At 35.4% G+C, this 20909-nt stretch overlaps 1 protein-coding gene across 12 annotated transcripts in view; it reads left to right on the forward strand.

Annotated features, from left to right (window-relative positions):
- Positions 1-20909, forward strand: part of BCAS3 (BCAS3 microtubule associated cell migration factor) — a 514510-nt gene that overhangs the window by 33662 nt on the left and 459939 nt on the right. For all 12 annotated transcript variants that reach the window (XM_033091257.1, XM_033091254.1, XM_033091253.1 and 9 more), the window contains exon 6: positions 15532-15613. In XM_033091257.1, coding sequence (XP_032947148.1) covers positions 15532-15613 — 82 coding nt within the window. The remainder of the gene's footprint in view (positions 1-15531; positions 15614-20909) is intronic.

Consider the following 20909-nt stretch of genomic DNA (forward strand, 5'->3'; position numbering starts at 1 on the left):
CACACACACTGTGGTACAATATCAAAACTAGGATATAGACATGTAGTTTGTTTTTTCCAGTTTTATTTAGATATTATTGACCCACTACATTCATTTTTAACACCATAAATTAATGATAGATTTGCCTGTTTTGAACTTCATTGAAATGGATTCATAGAATATGAAGGTTTTCATCTGCAGACATGATGATTAATCTTGAAGCTGAGTCCCATTTTTCTTTAACATTGGCCATGCTGATATTCTCTCACTCTGGCCTGGGGACCATTTACAGCTAGACACGTAGTATGCATTGATCACATGGTTCACATCTTGCTTACGCCTTTGCTTTCTATCCTTTTTCTTTATGTGTATGTTTCTGGTTTAAGGAGTATGGGTCAGCTCGATGTGAGCTATCAGAGGTGATAAAAAATTAAGACATGATTGTTTTAAAGGGTTAGTACTATTTTAAAGAGGAAATTATCTAAAATTGTAAGGCAAACAAACATGCAAATCCATTGTAGGATATGTAGCCTCATCTGTGGCCTCTCTCTGCTAGGTACTCAAAGCAATTGTGACAATGAAAAAATGTCTGCAGACATTGCCAAGTGTCTTCTGATTGAGAACCTCCTCAGGCTGAGAACCACTGCTCTAGAGAAAATTCCAGTTGAAACTACTGGCTTAGCTGTATATAATTTGATGGGAAAAGTTGTGTGTAGTAGGATTACCAAAGATTTCCTATATGTATCCATATATACACACACACTTTACTAAGAATTGTTTTTAATGGGTCAGCATATCTTTGTTATTTTTAAATATTAAAATAAAGTGCTGTCCATTATAAACCTATTCTTTCAATATTTATTCAAGTTTATTGTCAATAATCAGTGGTCTCATTTTCTGAGAAGAGTGAGATAATAAATATTAATTTTCAGGGGACTTTTAAAAGAAATTGAACTGGTATTTTTATTAGTTTGCTCATACTCGTTTTAATGTTTGAATTTTGGGCATAGGACCAAGGGAATGAAATGGAAAATTTCTGATTTTTTTTATTTTTGATTCACTTTGTGAGTTCCAGTACTTTCTGGGCATCTTGATTTTACATTAGCAGTTGGGAGAATTCTTTGTAAGCCTCCCTAGGACTCTGATCATGTCTTAATGTATCTTTGTATCTCTGGTGCCATGCCAACTACATTGTCTGGCAGATAGTTGTGTGTGTGTGTGTGTGTGTGTGTCTGTGTGTGTGTGTGTGTATTTTCATCTAAGTGTGCTAGAGATTCAACTTCAGAAAGGTCCAAACTAAGCTTCATAATCTCTTGCTGTTTGCTGTCATTCCATTCCATTTGCAATCTAGCCCTTCTTCCTAAAAACCTCTGTTTTTATTAATTAATAGCACCATAATTTTTCCATTCAGCCACACTGAAACTTTAAGATCTGTGCCAGGTGTTAGGACATACAAATGTAATTTAAGACCTTGAGATTATATTCTACTTGTGCAAAATGTCACTACATAATTGCTATCTTGAGTGAGTGCTTCCCAAATGGAAATCATGTTGCCCCCAAGGAGACATTTGGTTATGTCTGCAGACATTTTTTTTTGTCAATGATTGCGAGTTGCTACTGGCATCTAGTGGGTAAAAGACAGAGATGCTGCTAAACATCCTGTAATGTACCGGACAACCTCCCACAACAAAGAATTGTCCAGTCCAAAAGTCAATAGTGCTGAGTTTGAGAAACCCTGGCCTATGAGATTAGTGTTACAATGCAGGTGTGAATAGAATCTATAGAACATTGGGGAGTAAAGGGAATGCCTGGCGAGTTTGGACACGTGTGCTGCCTAGTCAAGTTTCATAATATTAATATAAATAATACTGTGTTTCCCCGAAAATAAGACCTAGCTGGACAATCAGCTCTAATGCAAAAATTAATATAAGACCCGGTCTTATTTTACTACAGTATAAGACTGGGTCTTTGATATGATATGATATGATATGATACCAGATCTTATATTAAGTTTTGCTACAAAAGATGCATTAGAACTGATTGTCTGGCTAAGTCTTATTTTCGGGGAAGCAGGGTATCATCTATAATTTGAATAATCAGAATGTACCACACATTATTTTAGGCATATTGCCTAAATAAATTATGTTTATTTTGTCAATTTTACTAGTTGGTGATATTCCCATTGTACAGATGAAAAAATTAAAGCTTATGTTTAGCTCAGCTTATTTGGTAGATACTGTTTTAAAAAAGTATAATTTGTTTTTTAGAGCAGTTTTAGATTCATAGCAAAATTGAGAGGAAAGTACACAGAGTTCTCATATATCTCCTGCCTCCACAAACACAGTCTCCCACTATCAACTTTCCACATCATAGTGGTTCCTTGGATATAATTGCTGAACCTACCCTGACACGTTATCATTCAAAGTCCCTGGTTTACTTTTAGTGGTGTACTTTCTATGGGTTTTGGCAAATGTAGAATGACATGTATCTACCATTCTCGAATCATAAAGAATAGTCTTGTTGCCCTAATATTCTTTGTGCTCTGCCTATTCCCTGCTCCAAAAAGCCTTTGTACTCCGTCCCCGCCAACCCCGGCAACCACTGATCTTCTTACTGTCTGTATAGTTTTGTCTTTCCAGCATGTCATATAGCTGGAATCATGTAGTGCAGCCATTTCAGATTGGCTTCTTTCACTTAATAATATACATTTAAGTGTCCCCCATGTCTTTTCATGGCTTGATAACTCATTTTTTAGTGCTAAATAATATTCCATTGTCTGGGTATATATCACAGTTTATTTATGATAAGTATCTTTTTAAAGATTAAGGTAAAACATACCTTAAAATGCATAAATCTCAAGTCTGTATGTTGATGACTTGTGTGTATGTGTGTGTATGTATGTTTACATAAGTATGTATGCATAGGTGTACACATATATAAGTAAATGAAAATTTTTCTCCCTCAGAAAGTTCCCCATAATCCTAGGTAACGTATATTACTATTCTGACCATAGATTAGTTTTCCCTGTATCTAACTTCATATAAATAGAGGTACACAGTAAGTATGTACTCGTATGTGTGTGTGTGTGCGCATTTTCCTTATTCATTTTTGGCCAATTTAGAGCATTTTATCTAAATGTTAAGAAAGTTAAAAAGCAAATGGGGCTACGCTTGTTTTGGGTCAATTTCTAGGGCAAAGAAGGTTAACACAAAGATAGAAGAAAACTGGTAAATCTTCAGAGTCCTGGGGTCAAACCTCAGTTTCTGTACAGGAACGTTGGAGCTCGGAGGAGTAGTAACTGCTTTATATGTTTTGCAAATAATTTCATAACTTTGCGGTCTCCTTTGAATGCTTGTATGTCTCTTTTTGCTCAGTGTATTTTTTAGATTTTCCATGTTGTTGCGTGTTGCAGTAGTTTGTATTTTTATTTTTAGTACTGCGTTTTATTCTACTGGTTGAATACATCACAATTTGTTGAGCTATTCTGATGGGCATTTGTGTTTCTGGTTTTTGGTTATAGTGAATAAAGCTTCTATGAAGATACATGGACTCTATTTTTGATTATATACCTAGGAGTAGAATTGCTGGGTTGTAGGTTAGGCATGTATTTAACTTTATTAGAAATTGTCTAGAGTTTTCCAAAGAGGTAGTACCATAATACACTTCTATCTGCAATATCTGAGAGTTCTAGTTGCTCCACTTCCCGCTCTCATTGGTATTGTCAGTCATTTTTTAAAATCATCTTATCAATCTTACTAATTCTTTTAAAAAAAGTTTTATTTATTTAAGTGTGTTTTCTCAGGACCCATCAGCTCCAAGTCAAGTAGTTTCAGTCTAGTTGTGGAGGGTGCAGCTCACATTGGCCCATGTGGGGATTGAACCAGCAACCTTGTTGTCAAGAGCCCCGCGCTCTAACCAACTGAGCTAACCGGCCACCCCCATCTTGTCAGTCTTACAAGTTAGTATGATACCTATTTTACAAAAGGAAAACCTTAGGTTTCTCTTTAATATACTCAGTTTCTCCATTAGATATTTATTGCGAAACTATCTTCAATCAAGGGATCATATCAGGTTAGGTTTACCATCCCAATAAAATATGACAGACTCAGTCTTTTAAAAGTGGAAAAAGGCTACAAGCCAAAATTGGCTTATCTGTAGCACTGTTTTCTCTCTTTCGCTTTTCAACTGGACACATATTCGGCACAAAATAAAATAATGAGTTAAAGGGAATCCAGTTTGTGTGTCTGAGTGATTATGAAGTGTTTATGACAGCTGCTAGGCTGACACTCTCTGTAATGGTGTTACATTGACTTCTGAACACCTTCCAGTCTGCCTCCAGGCGCGTGTGTCTGTGTAGTCTGAGTGGTTTTACATTAACATCTACCCTGAGTAAGATCTTTTGACTACAGAAGTGTTACTTGCAAATGGAAGATACCATTAGGGCTGCTTCAAAGCTCTGGAATGGTATTTGGATTGGTGGTGCTGAAGTAATGGCTGGTGTTTTGAAGTGTAATGTCTAAATCTGTGTTGCATAACTGGAGGACTGTGTGAGTTTAAACTGCTTTTCTTTGATCTTCCTTTCAAAAATCAGGCTGAAGGGGAAAGGTTAAAGTCGACTTAAAATACTCTTCTGTGTGTGTGGAAAAGTTTGGAAGTATGAAACTGTGATTACAAGTTCCATTCATTATTTGTGTTCTGTGCTTTTCATATTGTTCTTGAAACTCGTTTCCTTCTTGCCTCAAGTTTTGTATTTTGAATTGAGTGTCAAGACCAAAATATAGACTTGGTTGCTGTCTGCTTTATGTGGTTAGCAAATATCTGTTCTATAAGTTGTTAGTCCTCACAAATATGCGTTTTAAGTGGTTTTTGTGGTTTGCCTTTTTTTTTCTTGATGGCATCCAGAGTAGGTTATGGAGATACTGACACTCTGACATTAACTGAATCATTTGTGGTTAGGTAGGCAAAAATACAACAAAAAACTTGTCCCCTTCATCCTCCTAATTTAGGAGCTTTCAAAAGAATTACTTTTTATTGTTAGGAATACTTTTGTCAAACTGTGCTATCTTAAGTTTTTGAAATTGATGGAGCAGAGCTGTAACATGGGAAATAACCCCGTGCCTGTAACTTGTTAGAGAAAAAAACGCCTGAATTTAAAATTGTTTTGAATACAGTGTATTAATAAGAGATTCTGATGTCTCTTTGGTCTGGTCATTTTGGAGGAATATTTTTCTTTGTTTCCTTATATCTAAAATGAAAGTATATCACCAAATTGGCTCAGAGGGTGACTTTAGGGAGAGACTACCAGCTCTTGTTAGAGATTGCTTTGTAGTCATAGCAGCCACTCATGTAGCTCGTGAGGTCCTTTTGTTGCTTTGTAACTGAATACCTTAGCATAAGACGATACCTCCCACTTCTTCCCCTAGCTCTCTTTATACTTTTACCTTTTCTCCCTATTAAAAAAAATTGTTACGACTTTTCAAGTTAAAAAGGGTCGTGAAAAAACTTTTCTTTTTAAGGAACTTCATCAGTTCAGTTGTGTTCTCTGTATGATTAGTACATGTGAAACAATTAGCAAAATTATAACTATAAACTTGTATATTTAAATAGGCTAAGTGAGGTCCTTTTGTTTAATAACTGAATTCCTTAGTATAAGACCTCGACTCTTAATTTCCCCCATCTCTCTATATTTTTACTTTTTATCCCTATTTTTTGGGGAGGTATAAGAGAAGGTTAAAATTTATACTAGGTTAAAAATATGTATGAATTTTAACCTTCCCTTTTAGTTTTACATAAAAATTGAGTGGAAAATACAGAGGATTTCCATGTATTCTCCCCCTGCCTCCCCATTTTGCACTATTAACATCTTACGAGGTGTGATCAACGACTACAGAGAATGTTTAAATTAAAAAACAATTTAGGGCTGGCCTGGTGGCTCAGGTGGTTGGAGCGCCGTGCTCCTAATGCTGAGGTCACTGGTTCAATTCCCACGTGGGCCAGTGAGCTGCGCCCTCTATAGCTAAGATTGTGAACAAGAGCTCTCCCTGGAGCTGGCCTGCTGTGAGCAGCTGGAGGTTGGCGTAAGCTGCTGTGGGCTGCCGTGGGCTGCCGTGGGCTGCTGCGTGCTGCCATGAGTGGCCAGTGACCAGTGTGAGTGGCCAGCAGCCAGTGTGAGTGGCTGGCAGCCTGCGAGAGCTGCTGTGAGCTGCTTTGAGAGGCCAGCCAACGACCAGCGACCGACTGCCTCATCAGCTAGGGGGAGCACAAGGCTCATAATACCAGCATGGTCCAGGGAGCTGTGTCCTACACAACTAGACTGAGAAACAACGGCTTGAACTGGAGTGTGGGCGGGAGGCAGAAGAAGGGGGAAAAATTTATTACAGTAAAAGACATATTGCCATTAATTCCCCTCAAAATATGCCTCCTCGCTTCAAACTTATCCCATCGTTCTTGTCAATTTCTGAAGCAGTTCTGGAAGTCCTCTTTCATCGGTGTCTATAGTTGTGCTATTGTGTCTGCCTCCATGTCCTGAATCATTTTGACTTTGAGGAAGAGCCAGAAGTCACACGGTGCCAGATCCAGTGAATAAGGTGGATAAGGATTTACTATACTGTTTTTATTTGACAGAAATTGCCATATTTCAGGAGCAATGTGTGACATGGAGCATCGTCATGATGGAGGATAATTTACGGCACGCTTTAAAATACACCGTCTTAACCGTAGCTCACACCCGACTGACTGCACTGAACAAGTTGAAACTTATCACACACTGTTACTAAGATTTGACGCACTGCTTCCCCTGTTGATGATCCCTGCCTTTCCGTTGGATGGCACTCGGCAGCAGCATTCACCGTATTTCTTGATGACAATGGAAAGGCTCCGTGTCACACATCGCTTCTGGTATATGGCAATTTCTGTCAAATAAAAACATTACAGTGCATCCTTATTCACCTTATTCACAGGATCTGGCACCGTGCGACTTCTGGGTCTTCCCCAAAGTCAAATGACCATGAAAGGTAAACATTTTGAATCGATTCAGGACATCGAGGCTGCCACCACAGCACAACTAAAGACACTCAAGAAAGAGCAACTGCTTCAGAAAGTGGCAAGAATGATGGGATAAGTGTGTTCAAAGCAACGGGGAGTATTTTAAGGGGAATTAATGGCAATGTATCTTTTACTGTAATAATTTTTTTTATTTAAACATTCACTGTATTGTTTGATCACACCTCGTCCATTAGTGAGGTACATTTGTTAAAACTGATGAACTAATATTGACACATTATTAATAAATAAAGTCCGTAGTTGACATTTTTCTCAATGACAAAAGTTTATCTTGTGCTACTTTTAAACTTTAAAACTAGTGAAACAATCTGTTTTTAAGGAACTTCATTTCAGTTGAGTTTGTATGGTAGTACATGTGAAACAATTGGAAAACATTGATAACTCTACATTTGTTTATTTAAATTGGCTGTTTTTATATCACTGTTGGTAAGAAAAACTTGCAGGTAAAACCATTATATAGACACATAAAGGTTGGAATGAGTTTGTGTGACTTGCCAGAGAGGGTGGAGGCTGCCTTGATCTTGAGCAGGAGTATGAAGAATAGTGTGATAAAAATCTGCTGTACAGATGAGGTGTTGCTTACCATCCTGGTAGTAATCCTTTCCTCAAGAGCTGTAAAGCACAGGAAGTAATGTACCGGTGGGTTCAAGAATGAGTTGTACCAAAGTGTTTTATGATATGATATTATCACACATTTCCAGGTATTAAATATTAACATGCTTTGAGAACAGTGAGGCACAGGCAAATTACATTAAATACCATTAAGAGTGAAAAAAGAGGCCAATATAGACTCAGTCATTTATTTATCAGTTCATTCATTCAACAAGTATCTTCTTGATTTAACTAGCTTTTGAGTGCCAACTATGTGTTATGTATTTTAAAAACACAATTTAACACAGTTGCCTTGTTAGATCGATATGTCATCACCCTTATTTTAAAGCCAAACTCAGATTTAGCAAATTTGTATAGTTAATAAACACAAGTCCCATTTATAAACTGTTGGCATCATTAATGTTGCTGTGTGATATTTGTAACTGATGATCTGGCATGTTGTACATACTTGGCACTGTTGTCATAGGCCATTATTTTGGGAAAAGAATAAAACTTTGAAGGTCCCACGTATTGTCTGCTTTTACTCCTTAGACTTCTTAGGTGGAACCAGAGCCATTACATATCAAGAGAACTCCGACATGAAGGGGAAAAAAAAAAAATATATATATATATATATATATATATATATATTTATTTATTAAAGATTTTATTGGGGAAGGGGAACAGGACTTTATTGGGGAACACTGTGTACTTCCAGTAAATTTTTCCAAGTCAAGTTGTTGTCCTTTCAATCTTAGTTGTGGAGGGTGCTGTTCAGCTTCAAGTTGTTGTCCTTTCAGTCTTAGTTGTGTCGGGCTCAGCTCAGCTCCAGGTCCAGGTCCTGTTGCCGTTGCTAGTTGCAGGGGGCACAGCCCACCATCCCTTGTGGGAGTTGAACCGGCAACCTTGTGGTTGAGAAGACCTACTCCAACCAACTGAGCCATTTGGGAGCTCAGTGGCAGGTCAGCTCAAGGTGCCCTGTTCAATCTTAGTTGCAGGGGGCGGAGCCCACCATCCCTTGCGGGACTCGAGGAATTGAACCGGCAACCTTGTGGTTGAGAGCCCACTGGCCCATGTGGGAATCGAACCAGCAGCCTTTGGAGTTAGGAGCATGGAGCTCTAACCGCCTGAGCCACTGGGCCGGCCCCCTGAAAAATATTTTTGACTGAAAGGATGTGCTTGAGATAAATATGAGGAATTCTTTTTCTATTGTCTTTCATGTCTGCTGGCTTAGTGTTTCAATTCATATTTCCAGGCCAGAAATGATTTGCTACATATGATGTGGCCATTTTAAAAATAGGTAAATCAACACCTCTTTTAAATTTTTTAAAAAAGATTAAAACTTGTTAAAGTATCTATCAAGAAAAAGAACTACTAGTCATTATCCTTTGTGTTTGAACTGCTTGTGTTCAAATGTAAAATGATTTTTGTATGTTTTCTGTCTTTAGTAGGGACTGAAAATTGCTTTGAATGTTTGTGTGAATTTTTACAAATCAATATTTTTTCATTTCAAGGGTTACCATTTTGGTATAACACAACCATTGTACCTTAGTTGGGCAGAATCATTCCTCATGACTAGATTTTGAATTCAAATATGAATTTGATTAGGTACAAAAAGCTCTACCTTTTTCCTGAACTCCTGACATGAGTTCTTGAATCTCATTCATATTCTGTAGTGTTTATCATACACACATTTGGAAATCAAGGGTCCTTTAGGGCAAACATCTTACATCCTTTGCTGTGATGGAGGCCTAGTATAATAAAGACTGTTTATATATTTACTTTGAGGCAGTGTTGCTTTTCCAGAGCAGACTGATTTATGCATTTTGTTCACTGTGCATAATAAATTTAATGCCATAATTTCTTAGAATCAGGCAACTGTATTGGGCGAGAGACTTTAACAGTTATTCATGAAGTAGTATAACTAGATTCCAATCAGCATGTGAAAAGGTCGTCAAGCAGCCTCCTTAGTCATGAAGAAAATTAATTAAAACTACGGTGCGAATCCCACTGAACACTCACCAGAATGGATGACACCAGCTGTTGGCTGTGGATCAGGCAGAACTCTCTTACATTGCTGGTAGAAATGTACACTGGTACAATCACTATGGAAAAGTATTTTGTTAAAATCTACAAAATCTGCACATATTTCTAATATAGAAGCAATGCCACTAGTATGTATCCAAAAGAAATATGTTCACTAAACGACATGTGCAGGAATATTCTTTACAATGCTATTTTAAAATGGTAAAATCATGACACTTATATAGCTATAAAACACATATGTGTCATACATTTTATTTAACTCATTAATTAATGAGATATTTGGGACATTGTTACAGCTGGTTCAAAGGAGAATCTGAAAAACAGATCCAGGCAATTAGGAATGCGGATAGGAACTTAAGAGATGCAAACCTGGTTAATGTGCTATTGGGACTCAAGTGTGCTGCTTGGAATTATATTTTTACAGAGTGGAATTCAGTGGTGTTTGTACCAGACAAAATTTATTTGAGTTTCTTTGGACAAGACTCAATGTATTATTATTAGTTTTCTGTAACTTACAGTGTTGTAAAATAACTAAAGGTCCCTATTGAATAAAATAACTCCAAAGGGTCCACTAAACAAGCTTGGTAATCCATTGAAAGAACACACAGTAGTAGTTTTTTCCCCATTTGAAAGTTTTTCACAATTTTCCCTGACATCTTAATAGCTGAAAACTAGAAACAACCTAGATGCCCATTAACACTAGAATGGATAAATTGCAGTATTTTCATATAATGGAAATCTCTGTAGGAACAGAAATAAAAAAAACTACAATCAGATGCAACAACCTAATGAATTTCATAAGTATGTAATGTGGGAAATAAGCCATTCACAGAAGAGTACAGTAGTCCCCTCTTATCTGCAGTTTCGCTTTCTGCGGTTTTAGTTAGCTTTGGTCAACTGTAGTCTGAAAATATTGAATGGAAAGATCCAGAAGTAATTCGTAAGTGTTAACTTGTGCACCATTCTGAGTAGTGTGATGAAATCTTGCACTGTCCTGTGCCATCCCGCCCAGGACGTGACTCATCCCTTAGTCCAACATATTCATGCTGTATATACTCGACCTATCTGTTAAATCACTCAGTAGCTGGCTCCGTTATCAGAGAGAGAGAGAGAGAGAGAGAGAGAGAGAGAGACCACATTCACAAAAATTGTATTATAGTATATTGTTATAGTTGTTCTATTTTATTATTGTTGTTAATCTCTTACTGTACCTACTTTATATATGAAACGTTATCATAGGTGTGTATTATAGGAAAAACCGTATATATGGCTTATTATAGGAAAAAACATTATATGTGTGTGTGTGTGTATATATATATATATATATATATATATATATATATATATGTATATATCCATCCCATGGCTAAGGGGGGACTACTGAGTATACTATGTGATTCCATTTAAATAAACTTCAACAAGTAAAACTTATATAAAGTATTAGAAGTTCAGGATAGTGGTTACGGTTATTTTTGAGTTGGGTTTGTGACTGGGAAGGGGCGTGGAGGGACATTCTGAGTGTCCATAGTGTTCTGTTTCTAGATGTCTGTGCTAGTAACAGAGGTGTATTAACATCGAAAATTTACTAAGCTGTACATGTACATATGATTCATGTATTAGTTCTATGTTAACTTTCAGTAAAGTTTGCTAAAAATAATCAATTGCAGATCACAATTTTCCATTTGCCCATTGTCTAAAAGGGTAGTTGGGGGTGTAAATATGTACTCTTGTCCTAATTCTGTGTCACTGTAAAACATTATTATTGTCCTTGGTATTTAATTGAATTTTCTGTTGTGAAGTCAGGTATGTCTGAAAAGTCATCAGGGTTTCAGAAACAAGTTTGGTTCTGAGAGCTAGATGACCTTCATTTGTTTTTAGAATCGTTTAAAAGCACTTACAAAGCTCTCCCACAACTTTTATAGCCTTTCTTTGTATGTATCATTGTCTCGGCTGTTAAAATTTCCTTTTGCCTTCGATTGAGTTGTGAGATTCTAAACTTGTACTTTTCCCCCCATCTTTTTTGGTTTGGTATGTAATTTGCATATTTTCACCATGCGAAAGCTATTTTCTATGGTTGGAAAAGATTTTTTTCCTACAGTGTGAACAAATCATTCTTTGTTCTCCTTATTGTGCCTCCAAACTGGTACGTCCGGTTTATGCTCCAAACAACAAAAGTCTGTCATCAGAAATTAAAATGCCAGTAAGAACAAAGGCCGAGACCCACGAGGAGCTATTGGAGAGGTTTCCTCCTCTCCCCAAGTAACTGCAGTTGCCAGGAAGGTGGAACATTGCTTGGTACACTCCTTCCTTGTAGTTCTACCCTTGTATTTATTGTTATTGTTGGTTTAAAAGTGATTTTACAGCTCCTGGTAATTCCATTCAGGATCTATAAAATCCTCATCTCTGACATTCTTTGCCATTTTCAGTGAACTCTTTTTAAGAAACCTAAAAATCACTTTGAAAGCCTTTTAAAAAAGTTAATCAGTTTTGACACTCATTTATTTGAGAGCAGAATTACCAGTGAACATACTGTGTAAAATTATTAGAGGCAGTTGAAAATAGCAGCTAAAACAGAGCCTGTAAGGACGGATCCATCCTCTCTGTGTCCTTTTTAAAACGTGCACATCTTATCTGTATACACACTTTGTTAGCACTGTCTCTGTTCTGAAATAGTATTTCAATGTAGAATTTGCACATACTGATTGGAGAGTTCTGTCCTCTGGGAAGTTTGACATTTGTGACTCACTTAGGATACTTTAGAATTAGGCTTGTAACAATCTTGATTTTAACATATTCACAAATATCTATAAATAGTGACTGTAAATGTTTCTTACCCCCCTTCCTTCCCTTATGTTATATTAAACAAAGCTTCTAGGACCTTAACTTAGAGGTAATGAAGGATAAGTAATGAATGTGAGGATGCATTTTATAATCCGTCCTAATGTTTTTTTCCTACTTGTTGCTGTACATTTAAAGAGGGATTTAGAGTAGAAGCTTAGAATAGAAGAGGGCATTTCGGTTTGTTTTGAAAGCCGTTACTCTGAAAATCATTGTGTGTTCAGATTTCAAAATGTTTTCCTATATCAAAGTAAGCTCTTGTGTATTAATCCAGTGATAACACGTTTATTGCATTGTGAGTATGCCAAGGCAGATTTGTTTTATTCTTTATTATATAGTATAATTTAGCACAGCAGCTCTGTTAAATATGATTAAACTTTAAGGCTTTATTTAATAGAACCAAATGTTAAGTGCTAGACCTGTAGCATATGGAAATAATAGTACCGTGTTTCCCCGAAAATAAGACCTAGCCGGACCATCAGCTCTAATGCATCTTTTGGAGCAAAAATTAATATAAGACCTGGTATTATATTATATTATATTATATTATTTTATATTCTGGGTCTTATATAAGACCAGGTCTTATATATATTGTATTAAAATAAGACTGGTCTTATATTAATTTTTCTCCAAAAGACATTAGAGCTGATGGTGTGGCTAGGTCTTATTTTCGGGAAAACGGTGCAGGGCAGTGGCTTCGTGTTAGACTACTATGATTTGTTATAGGTCAAAACCTTATATGTTATAGTGAGAAGTGTTTTTATTACTCTGAATTATAATTTCAATGCAAGTTCTACAGTATTGTTTTATAATTTTTTTACTTCCTTGTTAATAAAAATAGTATATGTTTAGAAGAATATTAGTTATCCATTGCCCAACAGACAATTTATTTTCAACAAGTATATGACCTGGCAGCTTTGGAGAGAGCCAATAATGCATCTGTAATATGACTGGATTACATTAGTGCTTCAGTGAAAGTGTGCTTAAAATCAGAGATGGTGATTTTTCAGGTTTCAGAGAATGTGTGATTACTGCTTTGTGTGGGAGGTTGAACAAAATGACTTTTTTAAGGCTTTTTCTGGATTTAAATTTTATTTTATAATGTAGACTTACGAGCTTCAGTATATAATGGCAGTAGTTTTAATGTTTGTAAAGGAATTTGTAGAGAGGAAAATTCTTATAGTGAGCTATATTGAGCTTCTAGCCTTTGTATGTTTAATTGGTGATAGGTGGTGCTATTGTTGCATAGTTAGTGCGAAGAGGCTAGCATTCTTCTCTTCTGCATCCCAGTGCTATAGAGGGATTTGCCATTGCAGCAATAAATAAGTTGTAATAATTTTTATAAGCAAAATGAATATGATGGCTCTGTAGGCATTATCATAATTTAACATTTATAAGAAACAAAAATATTTATAGTTTGCAGCTTTAAATTCTGGTAGAGGAGAAGATGGAGATCTGAAAAAGTAGTTGATCTAAAAGGCAGCTCTACAGATTTATAATTTAATATTGGAAGATTTATAAGCCTTTTATAATGTATGCACTGTTGATATTTTAAACGGCTAGTTTGGCAGGCCTATTTAAAAAAAAATACCATCAGCATGTTTCCTCTATTGAATGTTTATCATTATTACATCTATTGTAAGTTCTTGGGTATTTAGAACTAGTTGTATAGTGTTTGCCATTTTTCCCTATGTGGTATTACATATTTCATCAAACACTTGACAGTTATGAAAATATATTGGGAACTACATTACCACTTAAAGTAGCCTGGAAAGCTTTCTTAACTAATTCTAATTTCATTATGTTGAGCACTTCAATTAGCAGCAAACTTTTGAACCACTAATTCTGAAAAACAGTCGCTTTCACGTTTCACACATATATTAGCATACCCTCTCACCTTTGGCTTCATAGACTACTGTACTCTTTATATTTGAGGAATAAATCTGATGTGACTTAAAATGAATGGACATTCATACAGTGTTTGATCTATGTGTATAATAAAATGATGCCATTTAAAGATGCTTACATATTACTTTTTTATTCATGGAATATTGAAATTAAAAGTATCTTTGAGGTTGTTTGGCACCTTTCCCATCTCAGTTTATGAATGCAAAAGAAGAGGCTTAGGGGAGGTGTGAGAAATGGGGAGATGTTGGACAAAGGCTACAAACTTGTATCATGTAGTATGAAGAAGTCTAGAAATCTAATATTCAGGCGTGATGACGATAGTTAATAGTACTGTACTGAATATTGAAAAAATGCTAAGAGAGTAGATTTCAGGTGTTCTCATCACACAGAAAAGTTAACTCAGGGGATGATTGCAGTAATCATTTCACTATGTATATATATATCAAACCATCCCATTGTACACCTTAAATATATACGATTTTTATTAAAAATGTATTTGAAAAAGAAAAAAAGAATATAGGTTTATAGAGGTTAAATAATTTACTCAAGGTGGTTAACAGCTAGTTATTATAGAACCATAACTGGTACCTAGCTCAATTCACATTTCATTTCAGTGTTCTTTCTAATGTGTTTTGCTTTCTGTCATTTATAACATATTTGTGAAAGTTACTACAACATTTTCAAAATACTAAGAATATTGATCTTTTTCTTACATGGAAAACTGAATACTGATGGAAATCATAGTTACTTTGCTTTAAAATGGAAGGCAGTCATGCAGGAACCAAGCAGCATAGTAATTTATTAAAGATTAAATTATAGACTTCTAGAACAGACCATTTATTTTTCTATTTATATCAAGTGCATGCTGTTATAATTTTCTATAAGTATTTATGATAACTTAAGATATACTTAATGTGTATGATCAACCATAAATGTATATTAGTGAGTGAGAGTGTGTGTGTGTGTGTGTGTGTGTGTGTGTGTGTATACACGTATACTACATCAGAGACAATAAATTATGATAACATTTAGGAGGTCTTGTTTTTGTATAACAATGTTCTGACTTGTGTTTTCATTTCCCGAAACCTTTTCTGTCTTCTCATGCAGATCAGTGGGGAAGCACAGGAGCTCTTTTCTGTTCGACATGGCCCAATTCGAGCGGCTCGAATCTTGCCTGCTCCACAGTTTGGTGAGTGTAGCCCTTAATAAGAAACAAATCATTCAGAAAGTTTCTCTTTTATTGGTCTTGGACTACAGACAGCAAGAATGATAACTAAAGTCTGTTCTCCTCCAAGTGTCCATTCCCAGCCTGGTTCCCCCCTGCAAGATAAACTCTTAGTTCTGTCAGTTGAGATGGAAATAGGTAATCTTAACCATTTCAATATGGCCATTCACTTTCTGTTGTGGTTTTGATTTATCTTCATCCTCTTTGATCTTGATTTAGCCTCTGACTTGGCTGGCTCTTTCTTGAAGCCCTCTTCTCTCTTGGTTTTCATGGCATCGCTCTTCCCAGATCCCTTCCTTGCTGACTGTGCCGCTTTTGTTATGTTTCTGGTTTAGCTTTCTTCTGTGGGTATTCCCCACGTCTCTGTTGTTCTTGTGTCTTTTGCGCTTCTTCTCAGTTATAATTACTACCTTGGAAAGCTTGGTTTTCACCATTATCTTGATTGTAGATGAGTCTGCCGTCTGCGTTTCCAGTTATGTCAGAAGTACAGTTTCTGGCTTTTGACCTTGGATCGCTGCTTTAATAATGAATACTTCTTAATGTTGTATTTCAATATCATGTGTTTTATTTTTATTAAAAAAAACAGCAACAATTACGTGTTTAAAATTAAACCTGCTATTTGGATGCCTAAATAACTCCTGACTCTTTAATGATCTGAGTTTTCTGAAGGTTGTATTTTCTCATTAACTTATCCGTGTACACTCACTGTTTTTGCAAGTGCACTAAAAAAGAAAATCATATTAATATTATTTGCATACTTAAAAATCTTTTTAAAAAGAAGATATTAAAATGTTTTAATTCTACTTTACAGTTTATCCAGCAGTTGGGAAATCTCCCGTACGGTACTTCTTGTTAGCAGTTAATTCTCTAGATTGGTGATAGTGATATTTATTAGCCCTTATTATCCATGTGCATTTTGCACTTACCATGTGCATAAATAACATTAGAGGTTGATGTAGTGATGAAATCTGCTTACTTGGAATGGGAAGGGTGGAGATACTAAGGCAAAAATATCTTGAAATCATGTGGAGAGTTTTCTCCTTGTTATTAAACTATATGGCATATTCATATTTCAGCTTTGTCTCTGTCTCTTGCTTGCACTCTCTCTTGCTCCAGTTTCTGCTCTAGTTTTGTTTTGTTGAAATCTTTTGACAAAGAAGATTGTAGAACGTTATTTTCTGGAAAGCTTTTAGAATAGCCAGCTTTTTCTTTGGATGGTTGGAATCAAGAAGAACTCTAAAGGACTCTGCTACGTCTTTGTTTCTTTTGTATGTAATTCACAGAGGCAGATTTTTCTCCTTTCATGTCATTTATGAAGCTCTTTTGTTTATGCCAGTTATTAATGCTCAACTTTTCTCAACTTTTACTTTGGGCAGAAATACTTCATGAGAGACTAGATAAAGCTATAAAAGTTAATGTCACTAGTAGAATGTGAGTCTGTCTAATTTACTTTGTCTAATTAAAAAAAAAGTTTCCCTCACTACTGTAATATACTTACTTTAAAAAATATTAGATTCAAAATATAATTTCACATAGCTAAATGTTCTGTTATGACTTGCAAAAATTATGTGTCTCTTTTATTGTATTTGATTAATCATTTAGATTTGTTTTCATCAAAGTTATATATGCAACTGATCACATAAAATTTCTAATGGGACAAAAAGTAAGCCATTCCTCTCTTTTTCCCATTTTGTTTTGTGTGCTCATTTTGATGGTATACATTCTTAAGAAGCTTCCTGGAAAAGGATGTGTGGTAGATCTTGTTTGTCTGAAGATGTCTTTATTCTTCCTTAATTCTTGATTGATAATTTGGCTGGGTACAAATACTTGTTTGTAAATAATGTTACTTCAGAATTTTGAAGGCATTGTTCTAGTCTTATGGTTGAAGAGTCTGAAGCCATTTTGATACCTTTTTCTTTGTATATGGCTTGTTTTTCTCTCTGGGACCTAGTAGAATGTTGGCTTTCGTCCCAGTGTTCTGAAACTTCGCAGTTTTGTTTCTTGGTTCTTGCATAGTCCTGGGCCCCTTCATTACGGACACGTGTACATAATTTTTAGAAAATTTCTAAAATTGTTTTTTTTTTTTTTGATGATTTTTTTTCTCCTAAGTTTTTTTTTTGTTCTGTCTTTCTGGTACTTGTATTATTTGGCTGTTACACCCCCTAGAATGATTAATTAAAACAATAATTTTCTGGTCTTTTGGGGAGACTGTCTCAATGTGGATTATTAACTCTAATATTGAATCATTCTTTTCTGCTATCATGTTTTTATCCTAACCTTCTGAATCCCAATGCCTCCTTCCCTCCTCCTCCCTATCCCTCCCTCCTGTACTTCTTTCTTTCCTCCCTCCCTCCTTTCCTCCCTTCCTTCTTTCTCCCCTCTCCCTTCCTCCCTCCCGCCTTTTCTTTCTTTTCTTTCTTTCCCTCTCTTTCTTTCTTTCTTTCGTTTCTTCTTTTCTTTCTTTCTGTAATTTGCATATAGGTATTACCAACTAGAATCCAGTCATATATAAAAAGAATTATACATCAGGACCAAGTAAAGGATATTCCAGGACTCCAAGGCTGGTTAACTTTTGAAAATCAGTGTAATTTACCATATCAGTAGAATGAAGAAGAAAACCCATATGATCATCTCAATAGAAGTGGAAAAAACCTTTGTCAAAATTTAATAGCCATGTCTGATTAAAAAAACCTTTCAGCAAATTAGGCATAGAAAGAAACATCATTAGTATGATAAAGATAATCTATTAAAAAATCTACAGTCAACATCATAATCAATAGTGATATATTAAATACTTTACTGATGAGTTTGGGATGGCTTGTATCACAACTTCTCTTTAACATTGAATGCAGGTCCTAGCTATTACAGTAAGGCAAGAAAAATAAATAAAAGGTGTAAATTTTAGAAAGAAAGATGTAAAATTGTCTTTATTCATAGAGGACTTGATTGTGTTTGTAGAAAATACAAAGGAACCTACAAATTGTTAAAATTAATAAGTGGGTTTAGCAGAGTTGCTGCATACCAGGTTCTTTGGATGTTTTGTGAAGATCTCATGGTGTATTTTTCTAGCATCATTTTCATTTTCAGCTATACTTAATCTTAGATGTTTTGTGAAGATCCCCTCACTGTATTTTTTCCAGGATCATTTTCTGCCATCCTTAACCATTGTCCCCTTTCCCCCCTTCCTTACCTCAACAACACTCCTCAAGCTGTACCGGATTACTTTCATTTCCTCTAATCATCCATCTTTTTTGCAGGCCTTTTCATTTGCTTATTTTGTTTTCTAGAATACTCATGTCCTTCCAACACTTCTTGTTCCTTATCCAATGTCAGAAGTATGTGCTCCCATAGGGCTTACTTTGTTTTTTAAATTTCAGTGCTCATTTGCTTCTTACTTGCTAGACTTGTAGGCTGTTTTCGTATCTTTAGTGTCTCACAGAGTACTTGATACAAGGTGTTAATAAATATTTGTTGAACATTGCTGTGGGATATAATCTTTTGAACATTGTGACCTAGAAGAGAAGCAAGTTCTGTTTCTGTAGGTGTTTCTGTGGAAACTCTGTCCCCTAAAATTAAAAACACCAAAGGATTTGTATGTCCTCTTATCCCACAAAGATGACCATTGGCATTTACTCATATCATCAACATAGTTCGTGCTTCCCTACTTCTTCATGGTCACTGTCAATAATTGATTACTTTCTTAATGAACCTAGACCTGCTTTAGAATTTCAATACAATGTTTCAGAAAGCTATGACCAATCAATTGATATTCTTTTATCAGATAAAAATTGTTACTATCTTTCAAATCTTTCTAGTACTTTGTTATAAGTAAAGTAAATTCTTACTCAGTACTCTCAGTAGCCATTGTAGTTTTTAGTATGTCAAACATCACCTGGGAAATAAAAGGTATCAATATGTGTATTTTAATATACAATTCAAAATTTTTATATGGTTATAGACTTTGTGCTAATAATGATTATTTCCAAGAAGTGGCATCAGAGGAAACTTTCACTTTAATATGTTTTTAATTTCTTAAAATAAAGACCATATAAATCTAACCAGTTAAAATATTTATTATAAAAACTCAAGAAATGCTGAAATGCAGAAAGTGAAAATTCACATGATGCTTTGCTATTGGAGAGAAACCCAGGTTACCTTTTTTCCTTCTTTTCTTCATTCCCCCAGATACTGAGCGTATGTTAACAGCTTAGGGTATACATTTCCAGATTTTTTCCCCTTCATCTTTGACACTTGCATGAAATTAAATTGTAGTAGTATGGCCAGGGCCTCATTTAAGTTCTTTATATGTATTACATGCATTAAGTCGTGTATGCACAGGTGCTTGCACATATGTAGGTTTTTTCATAACTTTATATTGTGAACCTGTTTTCATTTCAAAACTTACAAATTTCTTTCAGCATGGCTAAAAATTATGTATCATTCCATTGTATCGTCCTCCCCTACTATAGTGTGTTTTTGGAGTCACAGGATCAGCGCATTCTATGCAATGCCTTGAATAATATGTGGAATATGAGTGGTGCGCCAAAATGAATTTATTCAGTATGTTACAAAAGAGAAACAAGAATTTTACTTTTGTTCATCCTTTGTCAGTGACCAGATGGATAACACTGTTTTTGACTCTAATAGAGCTTATAATTCTATTAGGAATTATATTAGGCATGTGCTCATGCTGTTTACTTATTGCTTATGGAGAAGGATGATTACTTTGGCCTTGAACCTGAACCAGATTTTTTAGAAATACAGATTCAACCCTATTCGTTATCTTTAGGAGTGTAGTGTACTGAGTACCTGAACTTTCTCCATATAAGAATATTTAGGAATAAATTCTTATAAGCTAGGAACTTTATTCTGAGAATAGATGGACTCTTTGGAGATATAGTATCCTCAGGTGTTTATGAGCCAGATTTCTGGTACTCATCCAAAACATTGGATAGCCAACTTCCCTTGTTCTAGATTATTTAGTTTGACTTACTGCTGAAAAGGTACGATTATTTTTCATTCTGCTATGCAAGGAATTCGCAGTCTCAAAATATTAAAAGGTTTAAAAAAATCTTAAGATCCAACCAAGTATTTTCCTACTAGAGTATAAATGCCAAGTATTTTCTGAAGTTTGTAATATTGTAAACAGCCCACCCATGTGGTCAAATATATTCATCATTGCTGTTTTTCAATGATACGAATGGCTGGAGTTATTTTTCTAGAAACAAACATGAGTAGAACAACGTCAGAGTTGTTAGTT

Source organism: Rhinolophus ferrumequinum, chromosome 21, assembly GCF_004115265.2.
Source record: "Rhinolophus ferrumequinum isolate MPI-CBG mRhiFer1 chromosome 21, mRhiFer1_v1.p, whole genome shotgun sequence".
Lineage (NCBI taxonomy): Eukaryota > Metazoa > Chordata > Mammalia > Chiroptera > Rhinolophidae > Rhinolophus > Rhinolophus ferrumequinum.